Source organism: Strigops habroptila, chromosome 1 (assembly GCF_004027225.2).
Source record: "Strigops habroptila isolate Jane chromosome 1, bStrHab1.2.pri, whole genome shotgun sequence".
Classification (NCBI taxonomy): domain Eukaryota; kingdom Metazoa; phylum Chordata; class Aves; order Psittaciformes; family Psittacidae; genus Strigops; species Strigops habroptila.
In genome coordinates, this window is record NC_044277.2 from 107,851,587 (window position 1) to 107,873,468 (window position 21,882).

Sequence of the window (21,882 nt, forward strand, 5' to 3'; positions counted from 1 at the left end):
TCTTTGAGTACAGGTGGAAACTGTTATGCTGAGGAGCAGTGAGCCTGGCACACAATACAAACTTTTCTATTTCTTTGCTAATTTTCATAGAACAAGGAAATGAAAGCCATCGTTCAGGAAATCACAGTGCACTGTAATAGCTGTCTGTAACATACAGGAGGTTGGATACAAGTTTCTCTACTCGCCTCCTTTTGAGCTTTGATTTTGCCAGATGCAGCTGAGAAGCATGCGGGTGCCTTGCCACAAGGTGGCACGCTGGTCTGAGCAGCGCTGGACACGCGTCCCACTACCACCGCGCCCGGGGACAGCCAGCCCTGGCTCTGTCCTGCAACTCCTGTTTGTTTTCTGCTGTAAAGGGCTCTTTGTTTATGTTCAGCCTCATTAGTCCTTGTTCCTACAGATTAAATGATGGTCCCTGCAGAGAAAACTCCGCTCTGTAGAAGAGTGAAATAAATACTAAGGCGAGACAATTGGTTGCAGACTATCACAGTCATGAGTTTTTTGTAAAGAGAAGTACTTCAAGTGCCAGAGCTCCTGTAGGGTCTTCATTTCTGTTCCTAGTAGAGGTTTTGCTGTGGGTGTTACAATACTGCAGTGCTTGGGTTTCTGTCAGTTAGAAAATTCCTCCCTGTCTACCCCTCTCTGCAGACCAGAGAAGTTATTTAGGTCTCTGAGTTGATCAAGTTACTGTGTTTAGTGCATCACCAGCTGCTAAGTGTCTGCATGCATGCTTTTGCCTGTGGCACTTGACAGGGAAATTGAATTGCCTTTGCCCACTATAGAGCAATGTCAAAGTAGCTCTCTCCTGTCAAAAGTTAAGACTGCACATACAAACCCTTGTGACCATTCAGACATGAAGTAACTCAACCACAGTAGCTTGATTGTGAGTCTGGACACTTAGCTATAGTTGCTTTTTGGTGTTTTTGAAGGCAGAATTTATGAGAGTGCATTTACCATATCCTGTAGCTTAATGACAGAGTGCCCTGATACCACATCACTGTGTCTTATGATCATGTGCATAAACCCTTTTCCTGAGCAAGACAATTAAAGATACAAAGAGTATTTGACAGTCTTGCCTGTTTCTGTGGCCCCAAAACTATCTGTCCATAACCATCTTAAATGAAGGCCTCATACAGGCAGCTAGTTTGCATGTGGTAGTAGGGAGACTAAGGATAAACACCTTTGCATTCAAGCTGATGGATCTGCCTGCCAACACACAGCCTCAGGCGGCTGGAGTTGGTCCAATTACAGAACTCCCCAGCGTTTTTTGCTTTCAGTGGTATTCATGACTGTCCCTGGTGTGTAGTACTGCTCTTGTATGCTGCTATTATGATACCTCCTTACCAAAATCTCGTGTAATTAACACACATTCTGAATGAGTTTTGGGGGCTTTGCTTTTTAATCAGAAGCAGAGACCTCTGGCTTTGCACAATGGAAATGTCTAGGTTTGGGAATACAGCTGCTGTTATTCACGCTATAGTTGTCTTTTTCTCATACCTAAAAAAAATCCAGTCGGGATGAAGGGATCTTTTTGTCGGTGGTGCATGGGCACATGAGAAGATGCACTCCCAGTTCTCAGGATCCTAACACATAGTTACAGAACAATATTTTCTGTTGCTCTAACTGGTCACAGTTGGCTTCACCCAATTTAATTTTTATACCTCCTGAAAATCTGGATTTACCTCAAGTAAATAGCAGTCGAAGGGAACAAATGCAAAGACAGTTTGATGGCCTCTAGAATACGGCCTAGAGTGCCGGTCTTAACAGTGTTTCCTTTTTAATTTCTCCCAGTTCTTTTATTTGCATATAAACCTCATTAAAATTGGTGCATAAATCATTTTTGTAGACAATTTTTAACTTCTCTTTCAATTATATTTACATGTATATATTTTCTAAGTTGGAACAGGTTGACTTTAAGTGAATGAATTTTAAGTCTGTGATGTGCCTTGTCTGAAACAAAACCCCAAGTGATTGGTAACATTTAGAAAGAGGAAAATACAAAGGAAAGAAGAGGCCTGAGGCCAGCTGGCATTTTGCCTTTTCTGCCACATGTGCTGGTACCAGCTTAGATGACACTATTTTCCTTTTTTAAGTGGAAATTTACATCCCACACTTATGGCCAACATATGTAAAAGGAAGTGCAGGACCCACACATCAGTTGTCTTCTCCTGTCTTGGCTTTTTTTGATCTCTCCAAGCAAGCAGATGTGAAGCTGGTCTCTGGGCTGAGGCCCATGCTGTATGTAATGGAGAGACAGCTGTTCCCTGCACCTTTCCAGCAGCTGATCCTAATGGTTCCCACAGGCTTGTGAGCAGCCAGCAACATGAAAAACCAGGGAAACAGCTCTTGAGAGGACACTTGTTTGCAGTCATTTCTACAAATAAGCTTCCCTGGAGCTGAGTTAGGAAAGGAAAATGGAGAGGTTTCCTTCTCATGCAGCTAGGGCAGTCCCTTTATTGCTGATGTAAATAAAGAGTTATCAGTTTAGCCAATGTAAATGTCAGCTTTCTTGGATCTGACTTCTAGTAGTGTGTAGGTTTGTGTGTTTTTGTATTGTTTTAAGGCAGTTGGGTTCGTTTTCTTTGTAATTGTCTGTTTTATTAACAATGCTGTAGCTAGACAGGACATAAAAAGTAAATTGTGTGTTATTCTGTGGTTTGATAGCAGCCTGCACAGACTGTGATATCCCTCCCTCTGTTCCCCATCATGCAATAAGCATTTCAGACTGGATTCATAAAGATGCTCTCTGATTTTGAGCAGGGTGAATTGAGAAAGACAAATCTGAGGTCATTAGAACGTGGCTCTCAAGGGCAGTTCCTTTAGCAGCAGTGCCACCCTACTTTACAGGATTTTGTTAGAATGATAGTTAATGCTTTTACAGCACTCCCTTATGGGGTACAAACCCACCTGGAGTCATGGCACGTTGCCTGTCTGGGTGCTGTACCTCCTTGTTGACTACCCACAGTGTTGACCAGCATGTTGATGCCCTTTTTTCAGTTCCTCAGAGGCCATGGGGTTATTTTCTAGGAAGCTCTCCAGCTACCAGGAAAGAGGGGTGTTCCATGTGTGGTGGGGTAGAAATCCTCTTTGCTGCAGCACTCCCCAGAAATAAGTATTTCTGCAGAAATTACAGGTGGTGCAGCATTTCTTTCTTTCAGGAGTTCTGTGCCTTCCTGGCAGGCATGACATGGAGCATGAGCCCATGTAGCCATCCTGTGTGCAACAGGCCTTCTCTGGTTTCCGGAACACTTGGAGGAAAAGACACCTTCTTGATCTTAGTAGCACTGCTGCAGCACAAAGTTGGGGGGTTTTTTCCACGAGGTTGCAGTGCTTTCTGTTGGTCAGCAAACCCCAGTGACAGGGGCCACCTTGCAGACCTACCCTAAACAGGCTATAACAAACCACTTGGTAACAAATTAATCTTTTCTGCAGCCATGTTATTATTGTGACTTTGGAGATTTTCCTAGCCCGAAACCATCCTACCCAGAAACCTCTGGACAGGCCACACTTGTAAAGAAACCTCAAGAGATGCTGATTTTCAAGCTTGCGCAGAAGCTGTTCATACCAGCAGTGCCTGTTGATTTATCGTAGCTTTTAAGACATAGATCAGGGGGCTCTTATACAAATGCATGGTAAAAGATGGTTCCTGCACTGTGTGGCTGAAAAATAGTCAGTTCACTGCCCCGACAGATGAGTTTTCTAAATGAGAGATGATCTTTTTTTTCAAAAGCAATAATCCAGAGTCTGGAAGATGTGAAAGCATTGTGCACATTTGCTAAAGAGTGCCGCTTTAGTCAGCATGTGTGAAAAATGCCCTCCTGCCTCTGGATGCCCCAAGCATAAATGAAAGAGAGGTATTGCTCTGCACATGCTGGGGCATCCATGAGCAGGTGAGAACATTTGTTCATTGGTAAGGAGGGATCCTACCAGGGTGGTAATCTCATCTCGTTTGTTCTCTCCAGTGCTACAACTGTGAAGAGGAGGCCATGTACCACTGCTGCTGGAACACTTCCTACTGCTCCATCAAGTGTCAGCAGGAGCACTGGCATGCCGAACACAAACGTACCTGCCGCAGAAAAAGATGAAAGAGCTACTCCTCCCCTAGCAAACCACCCCGATGATTGCTATTCTCAGACACAGCGGTTTTTGTTTCCAAGAAGCCAAAATTGTTTAGAATTTGCTTCCCATTTTGCACCAGCCTTTAAACACTTTTCGTAACAGAAATTTTGCACAGTAATTTCAATCTTCTGTTGAATGCTCCTCCAAAAATTTTGTCGGCGAAATGAATTTCACATCTGTGGGAGCAGGTTACTTTAACTAATTTTAAACTAGAGGATTTGTTGCATTTTCGGCAAATTTTAAAACATTTTTAGGTTTTACAGAGATTTTAATCTTTAAACAGAACAGCAGATCTAAAAATAAGGAAATCATGCAAGTTTAACAAAAGGAACATTTAAAAACTAGATCTGAATGTAAGAAGTATAGAACTGTTTCAGCAGAACGAAGCATACTACCTTGATGTAACATTTATTTCTTAACCTTGTTGAGCTGGTTTTGTTCAGCTTAATTTTACTGTTTAAAGGCATTATCTATTGGTTATACCAGTGGGTACATGATTGAATTTAGGGAACAGGGTTGACACAGCAGGTGCTAGTCCTGCGTATTTTTTCTTAAATATTTCCCAACTGTGTTTTATTTTCATTATTTCTTTTCAATATATAACTTTTATAACAAAATATTAGCTTTGATCTTGTAGTTTAAAATCACAGGGAACTGGGGTAATCTTTTACTGAGCTGGATCTTAGAGAAAAATGAATATTTAAATTTTGAAGTTTGCACATTTCATCTTTGTCCTAACATGAGTGCTTGTAACAAGAATAAGAAAAGCCAAAAAAAAAACCCAATCCAACAAAAAAACCCAACTACCTTTATTCATCCACGGAATTATGAGGCATACAAATTTGTTTATTGCGTCCCCCTTCAGCCCCCCAATCCAACGTCATTCGACTGCCTATGATCTGGTGTCGCCTGGTCCATTGTAACTTGATAATAAAAGGAGAAAAAGCACTTAAGTTTCACAGAAGCCGTTATGTTTGTAGTAATGGGTCATTGCCTAATAATGAGCTCCATCACTGTACTCAGAATGAAGAATAATGCATGTTAATTTTCTTGTATTAAAGATGCCGTGATTTGTAAAAAGTCTGTATTTTGCGGAATGTCTGGATTAAGAAGCATTACCAATAGGAATGGATCGATAGTTGAAAAATTATTTTCTTTTTGTTTGTTTTATATATAGATATATGAATTGCATCCATGTTCAGAGACAATTTTTTAAATAGATGTAAAGCTTACTTAAATAGCTTTTCTTTTCAAGTGTCTCCGCATTTTAGTTCCTCTCAAAGATTGGTCTTAGACTGAGTCATATGCCCATTAATCATCCAGCTATTTTTTGAGAAGTTAGAGGAATAATTTGTAAATATTTATTTAGATCTTTGATATTTATTGAAAGCAATTACATGATGGAACGATGGAAGCTGAAGAATCAGGAGGAAAGCCTTTCAAAAAGTCTTCTCTAGGATTTGTCAGGGTCATTGTAAAGATGAAAATGTAACTAAGACTTCTGTGAACTACCACTGAAATCCTGATCTGCTTTACTTTACTTACAGTGGTGATCTAAGTTAATTGACTAGAATCTGCCAAATAACGCCCAATCTGTTGCAGAAATTAAGTGGTAAGTTGATTGGAAAAAAATAGGAAGTAGATGGTAACTTGTCTTACCATAGCTGCATTATTGCCTGATAAATGTGTAATTAACTTTTGTCGCCTCTGTGTTGTGACTGTAAAATACTTCACAACTAAAAATCAATCTTGTTCGATTACTTTACGAGTTCCAAAACTTCGATCCACCCCTATGAAAGCAAGTTATTGTGGAAATATTTTTGGTGTAAAATCATTCCAGAATATGTAATATTTAACTGATAGCTGCATGAAAGTAAGATTCGTGTTACTTTGGCTTTTTTGTCTCTGTTGACACGGTTGCACATTTCCAAGTTACTACAGCGTGAAAACTGTGTGTTTTAAAGAAAAAAAAAACAAAACAAAACAAAAAAAAAAGATTGTGGCCTGGTTTTGTATAAGTTTTAGGTAAAATTACAATTGATTGTTTTAGGAATCATGATTTAAAATTAATTTTTCTGCAAATCATAAAGCTATATTAAAGTGTTGAGCTTAGCCACTATGCACATTGTAATTATTCATTGTGGCTGTCCAGTTTATGATGCATTCTGGCATTTTGTAAGCTGCTCTGACTAGCAATATATAGAGTCATTTAATGTGTTAACATTGGTTAATAAATGTATTTAAAAAAAACCCTCACTGGAAGTACCTGTGTTGATTTTGGCCAGTTGTCCTCATGCCCTGGGGTGGGCATGTGTGTCAGCTATTTTTACTTGTCCTTACCTAAAAAGACCAGGGCTGTGGATGGGGGAGCTGTGCCCGGACTCACAGGGACCTTGCTCCTGACCCAAGGTGAGTTGCTGGGTCTGTGCAAGGGCTGGAGCATTTAACACAGCTCTTGCCTCCAAAGGTGAATCTTTCCAGCCCCTTCAGAGCCAGCAGCCTCCGAAGGTCACGTCCATCATGTTCTGGTTTTAACGCTGGATCCTGCACTCACAGACCCCCTTCTCCCTGTGCTTTGCCTCTCTAGCCCAGTCACCAGCCATGAGCCTGCGCCTCATATCTTTTACTAATATAAGAATTCTATGTGGAGGGACTGAGAGGACTCCATGAATCCAGCTCCAGCCTGGACAGCAGCAGAGCTTCTCTTAGAAACGCAGCCGAGAAGCAGTCTGTCTTTCTCACTTAGTTTTGAAGCCAGGACTTGCTTCCAGTGATGGGCCTGAGGCAGCCAAGGGCTCAGGCTGGTGCTAGTGCCCCCAGGGCATGTCCCACAGCCATCCCCAAGAGAAAGGGGCATCCTGGGATGAACCACAGGCAGTGCGGGTTGTCCTGGAGCCACATTGTGACTTCAGGGCTGCAGGAGGGACACTCTGGGAATTGATGTCTCTGTGGAAATCCAGCATTTCCCGGTGGGAATTAAGACCTGGCAAGACCTGCAAGTCCCAGGAGAAAAAAAAAAATAATAATCAAAATCTTTTAAATATTTAAAGATCCCTCAAAAGTCTCTGTTATTATTTCAGTTTCCAAACTTTCTGTTCTTACACGAGTCACAGCATTTTACCCAAGTGCAAATTTTATTCATTGATCTTGTTGAAGCTTGATTAAATACAAATAACCAGCACAGCGCGTGCATGTATTGCAAATGAATCAGTTATGCTGAATCAAGGCAGCAAAGTGGGATCAGGAAGAAACATCGTCCCCCTTGTGCTCACTTTCTCAGGTCTTCTCCCCCTTTGATGGCTGCAGTCAGCCCCCAAGCACAGCTCTGCTCACCAGCACCCCAACTCCCCTCCCCTCATGCATTTGCTGGTTCAGGTGTGATCAGTGGGGTCAGTATCAGAAGCAAACAGGTTAAATACTTTGGAAATGCCACAGCAGCTTCCCACCAGCATTGCTTAACATGGGTCCCCTTTGACCTGCTGTGTGTACCCCATCACATGTCCCATGCTGGGCCCCATCAGCAGCACCTCTGCAAAGGGGAGGATGATAGTTGTTTTTGGACTGCCCCAAATCCAGCGAATTTCCTTCACCAGGACTCTTGGGAGGGCTTTCTCTGAGCTGCTGCATCTTCACCACTGCCGAGAGGGCTCTATCTTAGTGCTCCTATAGCATCGGTCTTAAAAGCATTGTTTGGCTTTTTGTTGTTCCTATTTTTTGTCATTATTATCATTTATTATTATTATTCCTCTATTACTTTACTAAGGAGGAGCAGTGGTTTCTGCCTCCTGCTTCCTTTAGGTGGAGTGAGCTGCCCAGCTCAGGGCTTGTTTGACTCCAGATCTGAAATGACCGAGTATGTGAAATATGTTTGGGATTTGTTACCAGTAGTTAGGGGCTATACAGCCAATTTTAGCCTCACTGAGTGAGAGCGTACATGCAAGCCGTGCAGATGCTTTCCAAATGCTTTCATAAATCAAACTGGGAGAGGGTATCAAAACCAGAAAGGCCCTTCTCGCATTGCTTCATTTTAAGGAAATTCAATTGCTAGTGGAAAGATGCACCCATTTCTGAGAATAATAGAGTGGGTTTAGTTTTAAGTGGGAAATGTTTATAGGTAATGTAAAAAAAAAAAACCAAACCCAAAACCAAAATGATCTTGGACCTTCCAAAACCATGAAAAAACTGTCATGTTTCATCTTAATAAAACCTCTTTCCAGATGTTAAAAGGCTCAGAAGCATGTTAGACTCTGAGCAATGATCTTTAAAAAAGAAATGGTGGGTTGCAAAAGGTTCAAAATTGTAAAATCAGAAAAAGAACCAAGAGAAGATTAAATCGCTGCTCCTGCTGCCCATGGCCATGCTGGCCCAGAGACCTCTCCAGCCTCACAGCCCTGGAGCCAGCAGTGCAGTGCGGAAAGATGCCTTCAGGCATGGCAAGCAGCGATGGAGGGGCTGAAATTAAGCACAGCGTCTGCTTTCAGAGCATTTTTACATAGAGGGGGACTAATAATTGAAGATAATACAGAAGAAAGGCCAAGAGAGGGAGGACAGGCCATGCTAAAAGGCAGAAAGATGTGTTTGTTTACAAAGCCATGAGCCAGCCTCTGTTAACTCCCTGGAAGTGAAAACTAAGCTGGCGTAAAGCTCCAATGGAAATAGGATTTGCCCCAGAGAGGTACCTAAAAATAAACTAGAGCTCTGCACAGAGAAGACACTGTGAAGCTGGTTGTAGGAAATGCTTTACTAGCGTTTGGGAAAGAGCTTCTGCGGCACAAAACAATGTTTGTTAATAAAGCCAGAGCACTGCTTTATTTTTAACCACTTCGGTAATGGGAAAGGTATCTCCTGCAGCCAGGCGCTGCAGGTGGCTCAGGACCCTGCCGCCTGCCACGTGAGGTGTCTGCCTCTCCTCCACTCCTGCTCCCGTGGGAAGGTCTTTGCCTCCTACACTTATGTTCCCATGGGAAGAGTGTGGTGTAGCCAGGTCTGTGCCGGGCTGGTGCTGAGCCACGGTCCCACCGCAACTGGTCACAGCAGGGCACTTTTGTTGCTTGTAACAGAACCTTCCTGGTGAAAAATGGCTTTATTAAAAGCAAAAAGGGAACCATCATCCCTGTCATCAGGAAAGAGGGTTTTGCCTGTATGCCTGGGCTGCTGAGGGCACACATTAACTGTCCTCATTAGGAGGAATAAGAGCCATATCCACGTAAGAGAGCTGTGTAGGCCTAGCGTGTTCTCAGGAGGGAGCAAAATGAGACCTCCAAGCCTCAGTGGCACAGGCAGTGCGGCACAGGCAGGGAGCTCCAGGCTCATCCCTGCCAAGGACTGTCACTGGCTCAGTCCCTAAGAAAAAGCACAGCCAGACACTCTGCCATGCGTGGCTTATGCACTAGAGAGAGAATTTCTTTGGCTGACACAACACTTGACTGAGCGACAGAGCCTTTCCCCATCTTTTCACAAGTCTGTAGTGACCATTAGTGCCAGAAAGCCTGTTCTTTTTCCCCTGAAGAAATGAAAGACGTGCAGCTCAGTAATGCAATTGCTTGTTATTTTTTCCCGCAGACACTGGAGCCGGCAGCATTTTAACTCTGGGCTCCCTAATGTCAGCGGCCACTACAGCAGTAGTGAAGCTGCTCTGTGCTGACCAAGCCGTTGGGAGTGGGTGCTGGATGCTGAACTGGAGCCCAGGACCGCTCACCCCATCCCACCAGCAGCACGGCTGCTGCATCCCTGTGCAGTATTTGGATGGGTGCAAAAAAGACCCCAAGCTTTGGGTCTGTATTTCACTCCAGTCAGTGGGTGATATTGGGATTTTCAGGGCTTGGAAGGGGAGCAGGAGGCAGCTCACACAGCTAGTCCCTGCCATGGGGCGCTGGATCTGTCCTGCAGTGCCATGCCATTGCCATGGCTCTGCCACCAGCTCCAGCTGGGGAAGCTCTGAGGCACCTTGAGCTTGGCTCGGTGCAGGAGCCTCCTTTTGAAAGCTATTGACAATAATAAGCATCAGCTGCTGCAGGAAAGGGCTGTGCTGGGAAAGAGCAGCCACAAATTCAAGCTCAAGAGCTGCAGGCCTCCTCAAATGCCTGCCCAGGCCACACAGCCCAGCCTGCCACCCCCTTGCCTGTGTGGGCTGCCTGGGGTGGCCCAGCCTGCGCCTCCCTCCAGCACCGCTGCTGGCTGGGCAGACCCGAGGAGTTACACCACCTGTGCCTCCACAACAACCAGTGCCAGCACGCCCCTCCTTCCCCGAGCCCCTGCTCACTGCCTCTGCCCAGCAGGCCTTGGGCAAAGCTTGGCCGCCACAGCCAGCCCCTGTCAGCCCTCGGGGACAGCTCCGCCTCACGGGCATGACCCCCGTGCCTAAAGCCCTTCTGCTTAGCAGACGGCTTCTGTGGGCACACTGTGTGCAGAGTTAGCTGCAGGGGCACAACCTGTTCACAGCCCTTTCCGGTAACAGCTTGTTCAGAATTTGCTGATTCTTCACCTCATCTTGGTCTCTGGTCTGGACCTCCCTGGCCAGAGAGAGTGTTTCCATCTCTCCCACTTACTGTAGTCACCATTTGGTGCAGCAAAGTGATGTCCAGAGTCCCCTGTCCTGCAATAGCCCTTGTCTTTCATTTGTTGTTTTTAAAAAGGCTGAATTCTGATGCAGAAGCTGTGTTCTGTGCGTCAGTGTTCAGCATGGCGGGGCAGAAATTGTTGTGACAGTTTAATGGTGATTTGAGGTCCTTCAACTTGTTGACTGATTGAGGATCAAATACTTGAGAGCTCCTGGAGCCTGCAGGAGCTTTGCAAAATGGCAGCTCTTATGGCTGACATTCAAAGAGATTTCAGCAGCATTTGGAAGAGGAAGAGAGGGAGGCAGAGGGGCATGAGAAGGAGGCAGAGGGAGAGGAGGAGGACGAGGAGGGCCATTTTCACCTGCCCATCCAGAAGATGCAGGAGGACGATGGGGTGGCAATTTGATACGCGAGTGAAATCTCTCCTTTCGCGTGTTGGCATCACAAACCTTTTTAACAGCCACTTTACGACACAATGACAGCCACTGGGGTCTCTGCTTGCACAGAACATACAGCTCAGCTGCAGGGTTGGAGACACCCATCAGGACGTTCCTGAGCATCTTTTACATGGGCCACCTCTATAATCTCTATTAACATGGATAAAGGAAGTGGAGAACTGGATCTGAATCCAAAGGAGTAACCATGGGGTTGGGGGCTGAGAAAGGATTTCGGGTTTTTTTTGCTTTGACTTTCTTTTATCCTCTACTTTTTTATTTTTCTCAGCAACCTTCCAGTCCATGGTTTGGTTGGCTCGATGCTGTGCCCAGAGCAGGAACGCTCCTGTGCAATGGCACTCATGGGGCAAATGCTGCCTTGAAGAGAATTTCAGCCAAATTTCTTCCCGTGTACTGAACTCAAGTTCCTCACATGATCACATCCCTCTGACCTCAGAGGTTGTGTGCAGCTCCACTGGTGCTGCAAAGTGGGGCTCCTCGCTTCACTCACTCCCCATGGGGCAAACTGGGATTAGGGCGCTCCTTCAGCCTGGCCTTTCCCCATGAACTGAGGTGCAGGGTGTGAGCTCTGCGTCAGCTGAGAGGGACTGATCATTCTGAACTTCAGAAGAGCCCTCCAAGATGTTTGTGTAGTTTCTAACAGGAACACAGCGAGGAAGCTGCGTAACTCTTGCCACTCTTTAAGGATCTTTGAATTGATGCATTAATGCATTAATGAAAATGCTGTCTCTCTGAGACACGTCAGCCCATGTTCAAACCAAAGTCAAATGTGGGTTCATGGGTTTTTTTGTTCTTTTTGTTTAAAGAGTGTGACTTGAAGTGCAGGTCTGCACCGAGCAAGTGCTCTCAACATGTCCACTAATTATTACCTTTCCTGTGGCTCAGCATTTCCAAATCAAAACTGGGTAAATAGAACAAATATACTTTACCTGAAATGAAGTCAAAGCGCCGACGGGCCCAGTTGAAACCTGCATTTCTGGTTGCTTTCTCCAACATTACACTTTGTCACGTCAGGACTGACACGTGCATCCTGGCTTTGTCCCTCTCTCCCACAGATGCGCTGGTTTTATTGTGCTGGAGAAGTAAATGGTGCTGTTAGTTGCAAGTGAAGTGCAATGAAAGCGCACATGTCTGCACGCATGCATAGCAAAAACGCAGTTGTGCTGCTTTTGCAGTAAGGGTACAGCTCTGTTACGTGATCCGCTGGAAATGGGAACATTTTAATGAAAGGTTTCATTTAAGAACAATCTGGGTTTTGTTAGAAAATTTTCAGAATGGAGTGATCTCTAACAGTCATTTTATTATGGCTTAGAACACCTGTTAAAAGCCCCTTGGTCTGTTAAAAGGTTTTACCCCAAGATGAAAAGATACTTCCACCCTTTGAACGAAAAAATAATTACAGCTGAGGCCACACTTCATTTGCTTTTTTCTTTCTCTTTACTGACCAAAGAGCTGGAGAAGGAGGGAAGGGAAGGACTTAAACACTCCTTATTCACTCTTTGCTGGCCCCGCACCCTGCTCTGGCGGGCTGGGCTGTGGGTTTCCACGACCGCGACTGCCCCCGCAGCACCCGGGCGTCTCTGGGCTGCGCATCCATCACTGCCCCGTCACCAGCCTGGGCTGAGCCATTGCGGCTGCAGCACAGCCCCACAGGTCACAGGCACAGCAAACGCACACCAGTGTGTACCCTCGCTCGGGTGAGCAGCTGTGTGTGGTGCGGAGGGAAAGGGGGACGCAAAAATAATCTTCCTGTGGATTTCAGGGAAGCTTCTGAACCCAAATGTTTGTGAGAGGCATCCTGGAATGTTACTGAGTACGTGTGCCTGCAATGGAAAGTTTAATTTCTTTGTGTCTCCTTGGCCACTGATTTCCTTTGGGCAGTTGTTGGCTCAAATTCTTGTCTTCCTCTGCTCCATGGATACTGGCCATGCCATACTCCCCTCCCGACCTTGCTTCATGGAAACATTATTTTCTTCTTGCACACAGCTTTTTTCCTTACCCTGGTGTTCCCTCAACACTTCCCTGCTTCAATCTTTGCCTTTTCCCTGATACTGACCTGTTTGGGTTTTTTTCAGTTTCCTGCACATTTTGGGTTGGGATAACCTCTGTCCTTGCCTTGCACATCTGTCCTTCACACATTTCCACTCTTGGGTCTTATCAGAAAGCCCCCATGGCTGAATTCAGCATGTGCTAGCACACCCAAGGCTGAATCGGGGGCAAGGAGCAGCAGGGCTCTGTGTCCCCATACCTGCAGCTCCCTGATTTGAAATGGGCTCACCTAGGCGGGAAAATTGAAACGTAAGCCTCTGAAACTAGGTGTCTGATACCACTGGGTTAGGAAATCTGTTACTTGACCCTCACCTCCACAGGCACAATCTTCTCTTTTCTGGTCTCGCCTCCCTTCTACATCAAATGCTCTTCCTAAACCTGCCCTTCATTTATGGCTTCGGCCACCAGTGTCCTCTTCAGCAGCGATGGCTCAGTACAGCTTTTCTCAGTGCCTCTTCCCTGCACCTCCTAAACTTTTCCACTGCCACTCACATGTGGACAGTCTTCCCTACTGTGGTGCTTCCAGAACCTTTGTCCTCTCCTTCAGCCCCCTCCACAGGACAGTCTGTTCTGTGAAGACTGTCAACTCAACCTAGCAAAGCATGAAATTAAACCAAGATCAACTTTGTGCTTTTAGGATCAGCCCATTAGCTGGCCACAGCTGTGCAATATCTTACAATCATTTGTTGCTTAATTATTGTGTTGTGGGATCCCTGAGGCAAGGCAAACACTACGGGGTTTTTCCCCCATGTGGATCATACAGAATACAACAGTTCTTTGGCTTTGAAGAAATCTTGTCCATGCAGACCAGAAAGAAGTGTAAGAGCACTCCTGGTACTGATTGTGACAGGCATCATGCAGCATGACCTGCTTAGGGAACCTATGGTTGATTTTAAATGCCCTGCAGTTTTGAGCATCAGGATGCATGCTAAAAATTTATAGAAATGGGCTGATGCTGGTTGCTGGGTGAGAAAGGGAGAGCTGCTGTTTCAAGGATGTTGACCTCAGTGAGGTACAGCACAACTGAGGCAAGCCTTGAGAGGGTTTCTGGACCAGCTTTAAGGTGACACCCCTCAAAAGAGAGCAGAAATACCCTGGAAAGGAAAGCCTGTTGATCTAAATCGTGGTAAGATGAATGACAGCGTTTGGAAAGGTGGGCTGCCAAATGAAGCACTCTGGCTGTCAAAAAAATAACTCAGGTTGAACTTTTACATTTTATCCCCAAATGAAATGAAATGATTAATTACTACTTTCAGAATGTAGAATCTGATTTTGGTTTTTTTTTCCTCTTCAGATCTCAGCCAGTTTTAACCAAAAACTTCTATTACAACAAACAATTCAAACTCAGGGCTGACTGTGGAAAGCTGCTGGTTAAAGCCAGACGTTCCCCCAGACGTTCTCCTGTGATTCCATTCACAAATGCCTGGTGAGGATTTGCTGTTGATCTCTGTGCATGTCCCCCCTTCCCCACCTGGGATGACAGTGGTGGGCAAATAAAGCAGATTTTTGGGTTAAAAACCAGACACACAAAGCTGCACAGTCTTTTAACAAGCTACTTTCCAGTTCTTACCTTGTTACTATCAACCTGATGATGATACATCATACTACTGTTATTGTGCATGAAATCGTTCTTCTAACCCTACTACATTTTTTGTTGTTGAGCTTCTCCACCAGCTCTTCAGGATTACAGCCACCGTTTGTGGAAACAATTTTTAAGATGTGTACTTGAAACATTTGGACCTTTTAAAAATCTAAATCGCATCAGCTTAAACCAGCAAAATTTTTTTGTAGAATCACTTGTAAAATCGAGTCAGGAACTAGTTGCTGTTCTGCCATTCTCTTCCTGCCACCCCAACCTGCACCCGCCTCTTGAGATGAGCAACCTGGAAACTGAGCCATCGGAAACAAGATTTTATACCCTGAATTTCTTGGATGGGCTACAAAGACAAAAGGGGTCCAAATTTCACCCTTTGAAATCACGTTTGGAGAATCAGAGCTAAGGCCAAAGCTCTTCTTTGGGGACGTTGCTGCTCAGAGTCAGGTCTGAAATCACGGCATTTTTGGAGAACGCCAATGGAAACTGGCACATCACATTTCCTTGGGGTTTCATCCTTGGGGTCGTCCAAGGCTTCTGAACCAACAAGGCGGTTCTAGCCCCATGTGTGTGACCAAGCGGTTGCCCATATAATTCCACTGGCGGAAAGCTCCAGCAGAGATGTAACGCCTGGATCCATAGCTTCCTTAAGCCCCTGCTTAGCAGCACGGTGGTTGCAAGACCTTGCAACAAAAGTGATGAGTGACAAATTTGCGGAGTTTTACAGTACTAATGCTTGTTATTGCTTCTCACAAAATGTTACCAAGCTTACAATAATCTTTACACTTTCAGCAAAAATGTGAACAGTATATTTGAATATATTAAAAAGAATTAAAAAAACATTTCACAAAAAACATTTGTTGCCATATGAAAGTCTTTCAGCAAGAAATGCCCACACCAGTATTTAAACATTGTTAAAAGTAGAATGATTTGTACTAATAAATTATGCAACAAGAGAGGTAAACAAAATAAAATTACAGTATAGCTCTCCACGTTCCTCCGCCGCGCACCCGCAGGCCTCGGGAGCTCCGTTGTAGGTGACTAATTAAGAAACTGATATTTTCAGAGCAACAAAAATAAAAGCTTTTATTTGTTCATTTGAATATAAAACAGGCGTTATCACAGATGTACAAAGCGTACTGGTGGTTTAACATACAAGAAGGTTGCTGTCCTTTGCACATAAAAATTTTTGTTTGAAACTGTGATTGGCTGAGTTACATGAATTTCTCTAACCAGTCACCACACTCTATGAAATAACGCTGCTAACATTCAACTGATAAAAGGGACAGTCTTCCCTTGGGTAAAGTGTCAAGCAGGATTAAATATATATAATAAACAAGCACCATGAGGAATCTGCTCCTGTTTGATTAGTTTTGTGTTTAAATGTTCATTGTGTACCCTCTTTTTTTTGTGCATGTGCATCAAGTTGATTACATGGTTTTGTCTGACTCCAAAAGCACAAGGTCACAAGACAAACATTTTATACATTCTCATGAATGGTTTATCTACAGTACAGTTTCTAATACAGAACAATCCTTCTTTATTGCTCAGTCTGATGGTGCTTAAATGTTTCCTTCCTTTTGCTTGCACAACAAAACCAGAAACTCAGTTTATCGTTTCTCTTAACTCAGGATTTAACAACCATGGATGACAGGTTGCAGAAGAGAGCTGTTATTAACTGCGTTTCACGACTGCATTGCAGTTCTTTTATTCTCTACAAATGCAAAGTTGACTTCGTGAAGGTTAAAGTGATGCTTTGAACGACAGCAAGATTTGTTTTGCAGTACTGAGATCAGCGATAGCAGGACTTCACAAGTTAGTTCACACACTGCAATTATGTTTGTAATCAATCGACATCTTGTCTGAAACCTTACAACAACTTGCCATTAGGAACAGATTTTATTCTTTTTAGGGAGCAGAAAATGAAGTTGACAAAATATAGGATTGGTCTGCAGAGCATGAATGGGGCTATTCACAGGACAGTGAAGGCAGAAAGGATGGTCTGAAAGAAAACACGTCTGACGTGGCAAGATGCTCTGTACTGTACATGCAGACTAAAACGTCCCTACCTTTTAAACAGATTTTAAACACCCAGCATCGAGACTCCCTTATACGTGATATAAACATGATTACATTTGCCCTGCCACAATCTTAGTCATGCATATCCGGTAATGAGAGCCAGCACATGAACGTCATTTGGGACAATAAGAAAAGCATTCTTGGACTGCAGCTGGTAAATCCCACTCTTGATCACAAACAGGTCAATTCAGTTACAACCACATGAAGGAGGGGGAAGGATTTAAAAAACAGGGGCACGGGGTTCAAGGAAAACAACAGAACTGGGGAATCAAACCTCTCTTTTATCCAAATGTAGTAACATGAAGGCAGCTGTGATGCATGTTTTCCTACTCTTCGCCCGCGACGGCCTCAGCCCGGAGACCGCGGGACTCCTCCGTTCTTTCAACAGGCAGATCGGTTCCTCTGATGTTTCAATGCGGTTAGGGACCAGTCAGCAGATGCACGGTTCGTGCCAATTTGCTTGTAGTGACTGTATGCTCCTCTCTGTTAAGGAATAAATTAAAGACCACCGAAACAATCGTTTCCTGTAAATGTAAACTGGATGCATTGGCCACCAAGCTACGTGTGTCCTAGCTGAGAGGCAAATCGATAACTCTGTGCAAATAACCCCAAAACGTTTCCTTATAGCAATAAAAACACCAACTAAAACAATGAAAGAAATTGTGCAACAAAGTTCTGCAGCTAGACAACAGTGCTATTCCTCAACCTGCCTTTTCTAAGTCTAACAAGTGTATGCACATGCCAGCACGAATATTTATTGTTGCCTCCATGGCAAAGAAAAGAAAATTATTGTAGTGCATTTTTAGTCTTAAATTCATTCACTGCCTTAAAGGCAGCAATAATTCCACTTGCTGGTATCTAGAGGATTCTTTTTGACAGGGATACTTAGCAATCCAGGATTGCTTTTTTCTTTTTTTCTTCCAAAAAAATTGTGAGTAACATTTGATTATCTACAGTGGGAGACACCATGCAAGTGACAAGTACTGCATTTTAAACTTTAAAATCTTTTGTCATTAGTGAATTTATATTTCATATATATATATTTGATGTGATACTATCCACTCAAGATAATACAACACTTTGTTTTTATATTAGCAAACATTTCAAGAGTTTAATATTCTTGAATGTTTTTTCTCTTTTATACTTCTAAAGAGATCAAAATAAATTAAACGTTTTGTACATAATTACAGAAGAAGTAGTTAACTTATTTTATCTTTTTAGTTTAGTACAAAGATATTTGCAAGTTCATTGCCGAAATACACCTTATTTATAAATTTCTTCCATTCTAACGCTAACAGCAAAGGCTCTTTGGCCTTTGGGCTTTCAGCATCTCCGACAGAAAGCTGCAAGATTTCTAATTGAAAGGTGCTACTTTGGGTATTCTCCTCGTACCACTACATAGTTTCCTAAGATGTGGGATCTAAAATGGCTTAAGTTAGTAACAGATCTGTATTCGTCAGCTCTTTATGACATAGTAAAACAAACGAAGAAAACAATTATTTGTATTAGTATGCAAATTGTTTGAAAAGAATCCATTTGGAGGGCAGAATAAAAACCAAAAATCTACTTCAGCTTACTTAATGTAAAATACAAAGCCACATTTACTCAAAAAGCAGTATTGTCCAATAAGCAAAAAAAAAATGTTTAAAATGGGCTTTTCCAACACACTGAAGGGCCTTACCCCAGAGTCCTTCTTTTCTAAAATTTAGTGGTAAAAGAAAACATTTCACATTTAATTTCCTGCCAATCGTGACTGCTTTGAAAAGTCGTAATAGAAACAGTTCCATTCTGATGAGTGTCAGCATCTTATCTGCACACTTTTTTAGTGGACACCAAAAAATTTTATACATCTATAGTAAAGTCCTTGGAAGCTTTAAGGTACAAGACTACATGTTGTAGGCCACATAGATGGGATCTAGCTGGTCTGCCAAAAATCCATCTCGTAGGTGCATACGTTGTTTCTCTCCACGGGAGTTGATAGGAATTACACCAATGTCCACAACCACCACCACTCCTACAATCAGATAGTGTTCCTCCAGGACCACGTTGGTGACCAAAGGAACCAGGTCCAAAGCTTCTTGCTCTGATCCATCCAGCTCAACTACAACGACCAATAAATTTGTCCAGGTAAACACCGCACTGAAAAGAAAAAACAAAGAGTATTAGTGGTGTTTTTCTTTTTAACCAATTTTATTTTTCACCCTTTTCATTCCACCTTGGTTACGGTTTGTTTCATCTCCTAGGGCTCCTTCTGTATGCTCACCACAAAGTGTAGGTAGCAAGAGACAAGTCTGCAGGCAGGGGCAGAAGAACTGCTCCACTAGCCCTCTAATATTGCCGCAACATTAAGTATTAGGCTAAACTTCACAGAAACTCGAGTCTAATCCTTGCCTGTCATGTTGGGAAGTAGTAAGACAACATGCTGTTCCCTCTGAAGTCAGAGAACTGTCACAGTCCTGCTGTGCTCACGGAGGCATGCATGAGTGATGTGTGCATGGAGGTGTCTTCTCTGGGGTTTTTTGAAGAGCAGCCCAGAAGAGCAAAGGAGGTTAAAAGAGGAGGCACCAAAAGGAACAGCAAGAACATAGTCCAAGCTGAAAGACCTTTGGGATAAACTCTAAGCAAAGGGGTGTGGAGCCCTGGGAACATTTATGTGGCATACTGCAGGCTGCACGGAGCTCTCTGGCTGGCCAGGGAGGGGGCTTCCTCGCTATGTGCCTTCTGGACTGGGCTGGCTGCTGCCCAGGCAGGTCAGAGCTCAGCACAGAAGAGCCTTGATTCTTCTGGACCAATTGGTTTATGTAGAAGTAAGCGGCGTCTCCATCTGCTTTATTTCAGCTGTGTTTTATTTCTGTTGGGTTTAAGGGGACAGCAGTTTTTACATCCTTTAGTAACAGGGGAGGTGGTCAAGCGAACACCATTCTCACCACTGTCTCTCCTCTTTACTAAAAATACCTGTGTAAGACTCCAAAATCTTGGTTAAGCCCTTGAGCCGAAGCAGGTAAATTCTGGTTTCTGCTACTGGGCATCTTTTCTGGCTTAGGAAAAGTGCATTTATCTTTCCAAATACTGGGAGGCTGGGATGGTATGAAAAGTTGGTGTATGCTTCCCTCCATCCTCCTCCCCACTTAACATATGTCTCCAAAGCCTCTGAAGTCTCACAGGTCAGCAGGACTGAGGCTCCACAAAGAGCAATCTTATTCTTCCTTGCACAGATGATGCTTATTTCTTCTTCTAACTTATTCCACAGCATACATAGCAACATTCTACACATGTAACTTGTACATCAAGCCCTGTACTTTACCCTGCTTTACCTTATAAAATCAGGGGATAATTTCCCAGAACTGTCTTGAGTGTAAGCACCTGAAAGTTAGAATATATTATGTATATAAGCCAACTTCGAAAAGAGCTGCTTACCCTAAGGTCAACACTTGATTGAGACAGAAGTGCACTGTTCTAGTCTACCAAGACAATTCTGAAAATCCCTGTACTTTGGTAACATATCTTACTTTGCCCAAAATTTAGCTATGAAAATGTGCTCTATGTTGATGTTTAACAGAATGGATTTTAGGAGAAAAGTACCTAGTGTTAATAAAAAAGAAATCATTTTCAGATCCTGCCAAAGTACTATTTGATTGAATTCTTACGTGCTTATTGATCTGGAAAACTATTGGGCAGCCAAAGCAAAGCTGTGCAGGCTCCTTTTGACTTAGTACTGCTATGAAATGAATTTTAATTTGGAATTATGTTTTCACAGACGTTCTAGAAAGTTTTGATTGATGTTGAACATTAACAAAGTGAAGTATCAGTCTGCACAGGTGACCATCTCCAGAGCGGTCCTAGAATTTTTATGGATTGCTGCACAAACATCTAAATTAGTATTATATATATATTGTAACCAAAAAGTCTGGAGAGGTTTTATTAAAATAGCATTTGAAACCATGCCTTAAACCTACTGTTAGCTTGTTACACGGGAAAGCAATTAATGGCAAGATTCAGGAGCAGCTCCCTAAAACATGGCTTAGGAGAAGTTAGTTTTTCTGAGTTCAGAAGACTGATTTCCAAAACCTTCATGAAGCTTCTATTAAGTCCTAGAGCCATTGACATTCCTAAGAAAGTTTCAAATTAATTTAAAACTCATTTCATATGTCATGATTGTAGCTCACTGCAAGTAAAAAGTAAAAAGTAAAATACTGCCCTTTATGCTCTCACCAGTTGAGATGAAGATATACTGGCCAGCACGTATCACACATGAATACAATAACTTTGTAGCTCATATGAGTAAGAAAACCCCCAAACCAAAAAACTAGGGACCCAGGAAGGCTGTACTTTCTCAAGAAATTATGGAGTCACACCCAATAGTTGCAACACAGCCAATGCACTGAGATGGGAATGGTCCCTCCTGCTGCTTCCACCACCAAATGCTTCAGGAAGAGCATGGAAACTGCTGAAACACCTCCAGAGAGAGGCCTATAATGGTTTTCTTCTCCAAATATCTTCCGTAGCTTTACCTATGTGTCATTATGCAGAGAGAGAAAACCACTTCTTAGCAAATTCCAGGAAGCTAAGTTCTCTCCTCTTTCATGGGTTTTAAGTTCAAATGAGTCAACAAAGTGCTTTAATTAAAACACATACACATACATTATTTCTCAAGGTACTTTGCAGTATTAAAAACACTTTCAAAAATGCCTGGTGTAGTTATACCTCACAATAAAACCAGATGGTGCCACTCTTGCTTGTTATGTATCGAGACACAGGAGGTCCAGACTTAGAGGCAGTTGATTTTGTGCTAAAATTTCTTAAGAGACAATAATTTTAAATGGCCTTTTAGATCTGATTCTCAATGACACAAGTTGCACAGCAGGATCACATGTTAGTCAACAAGTCACCGCTTTCCTCAGTACTGTTAAATGTTACAAAAAAAGCATGTGTTTCTTGGAAGCTGAGGCTATTTTTACAATCTACAGATTGGACGTACCTAGTACTTGGCGTTTGTGATAGGTAATGATACAGTTAAATCCTTCAT

General features: G+C 43.2%; 2 protein-coding genes across 8 annotated transcripts in view; one reads left to right on the top strand and one right to left on the bottom strand.

Annotated features, from left to right (window-relative positions):
- Window positions 1-6,369, top strand: part of ZMYND11 (zinc finger MYND-type containing 11) — a 110,970-nt gene extending 104,601 nt beyond the window's left edge. For all 6 annotated transcript variants that reach the window (XM_030508880.1, XM_030508906.1, XM_030508922.1 and 3 more), the window contains one exon: window positions 3,963-6,369. In XM_030508880.1, coding sequence (XP_030364740.1) covers window positions 3,963-4,085 — 123 coding nt within the window. In that variant the 3' untranslated portion in view covers window positions 4,086-6,369. The remainder of the gene's footprint in view (window positions 1-3,962) is intronic.
- Window positions 6,370-15,836: 9,467 nt separating this feature from the next.
- The window catches only part of DIP2C (disco interacting protein 2 homolog C), a 321,459-nt gene continuing 315,413 nt past the window's right edge, over window positions 15,837-21,882 (bottom strand). For both annotated transcript variants that reach the window (XM_030508942.1, XM_030508932.1), the window contains one exon: window positions 15,837-18,995. In XM_030508942.1, the coding sequence (XP_030364802.1) occupies window positions 18,743-18,995 (253 nt within the window). In that variant the 3' untranslated portion in view covers window positions 15,837-18,742. The remainder of the gene's footprint in view (window positions 18,996-21,882) is intronic.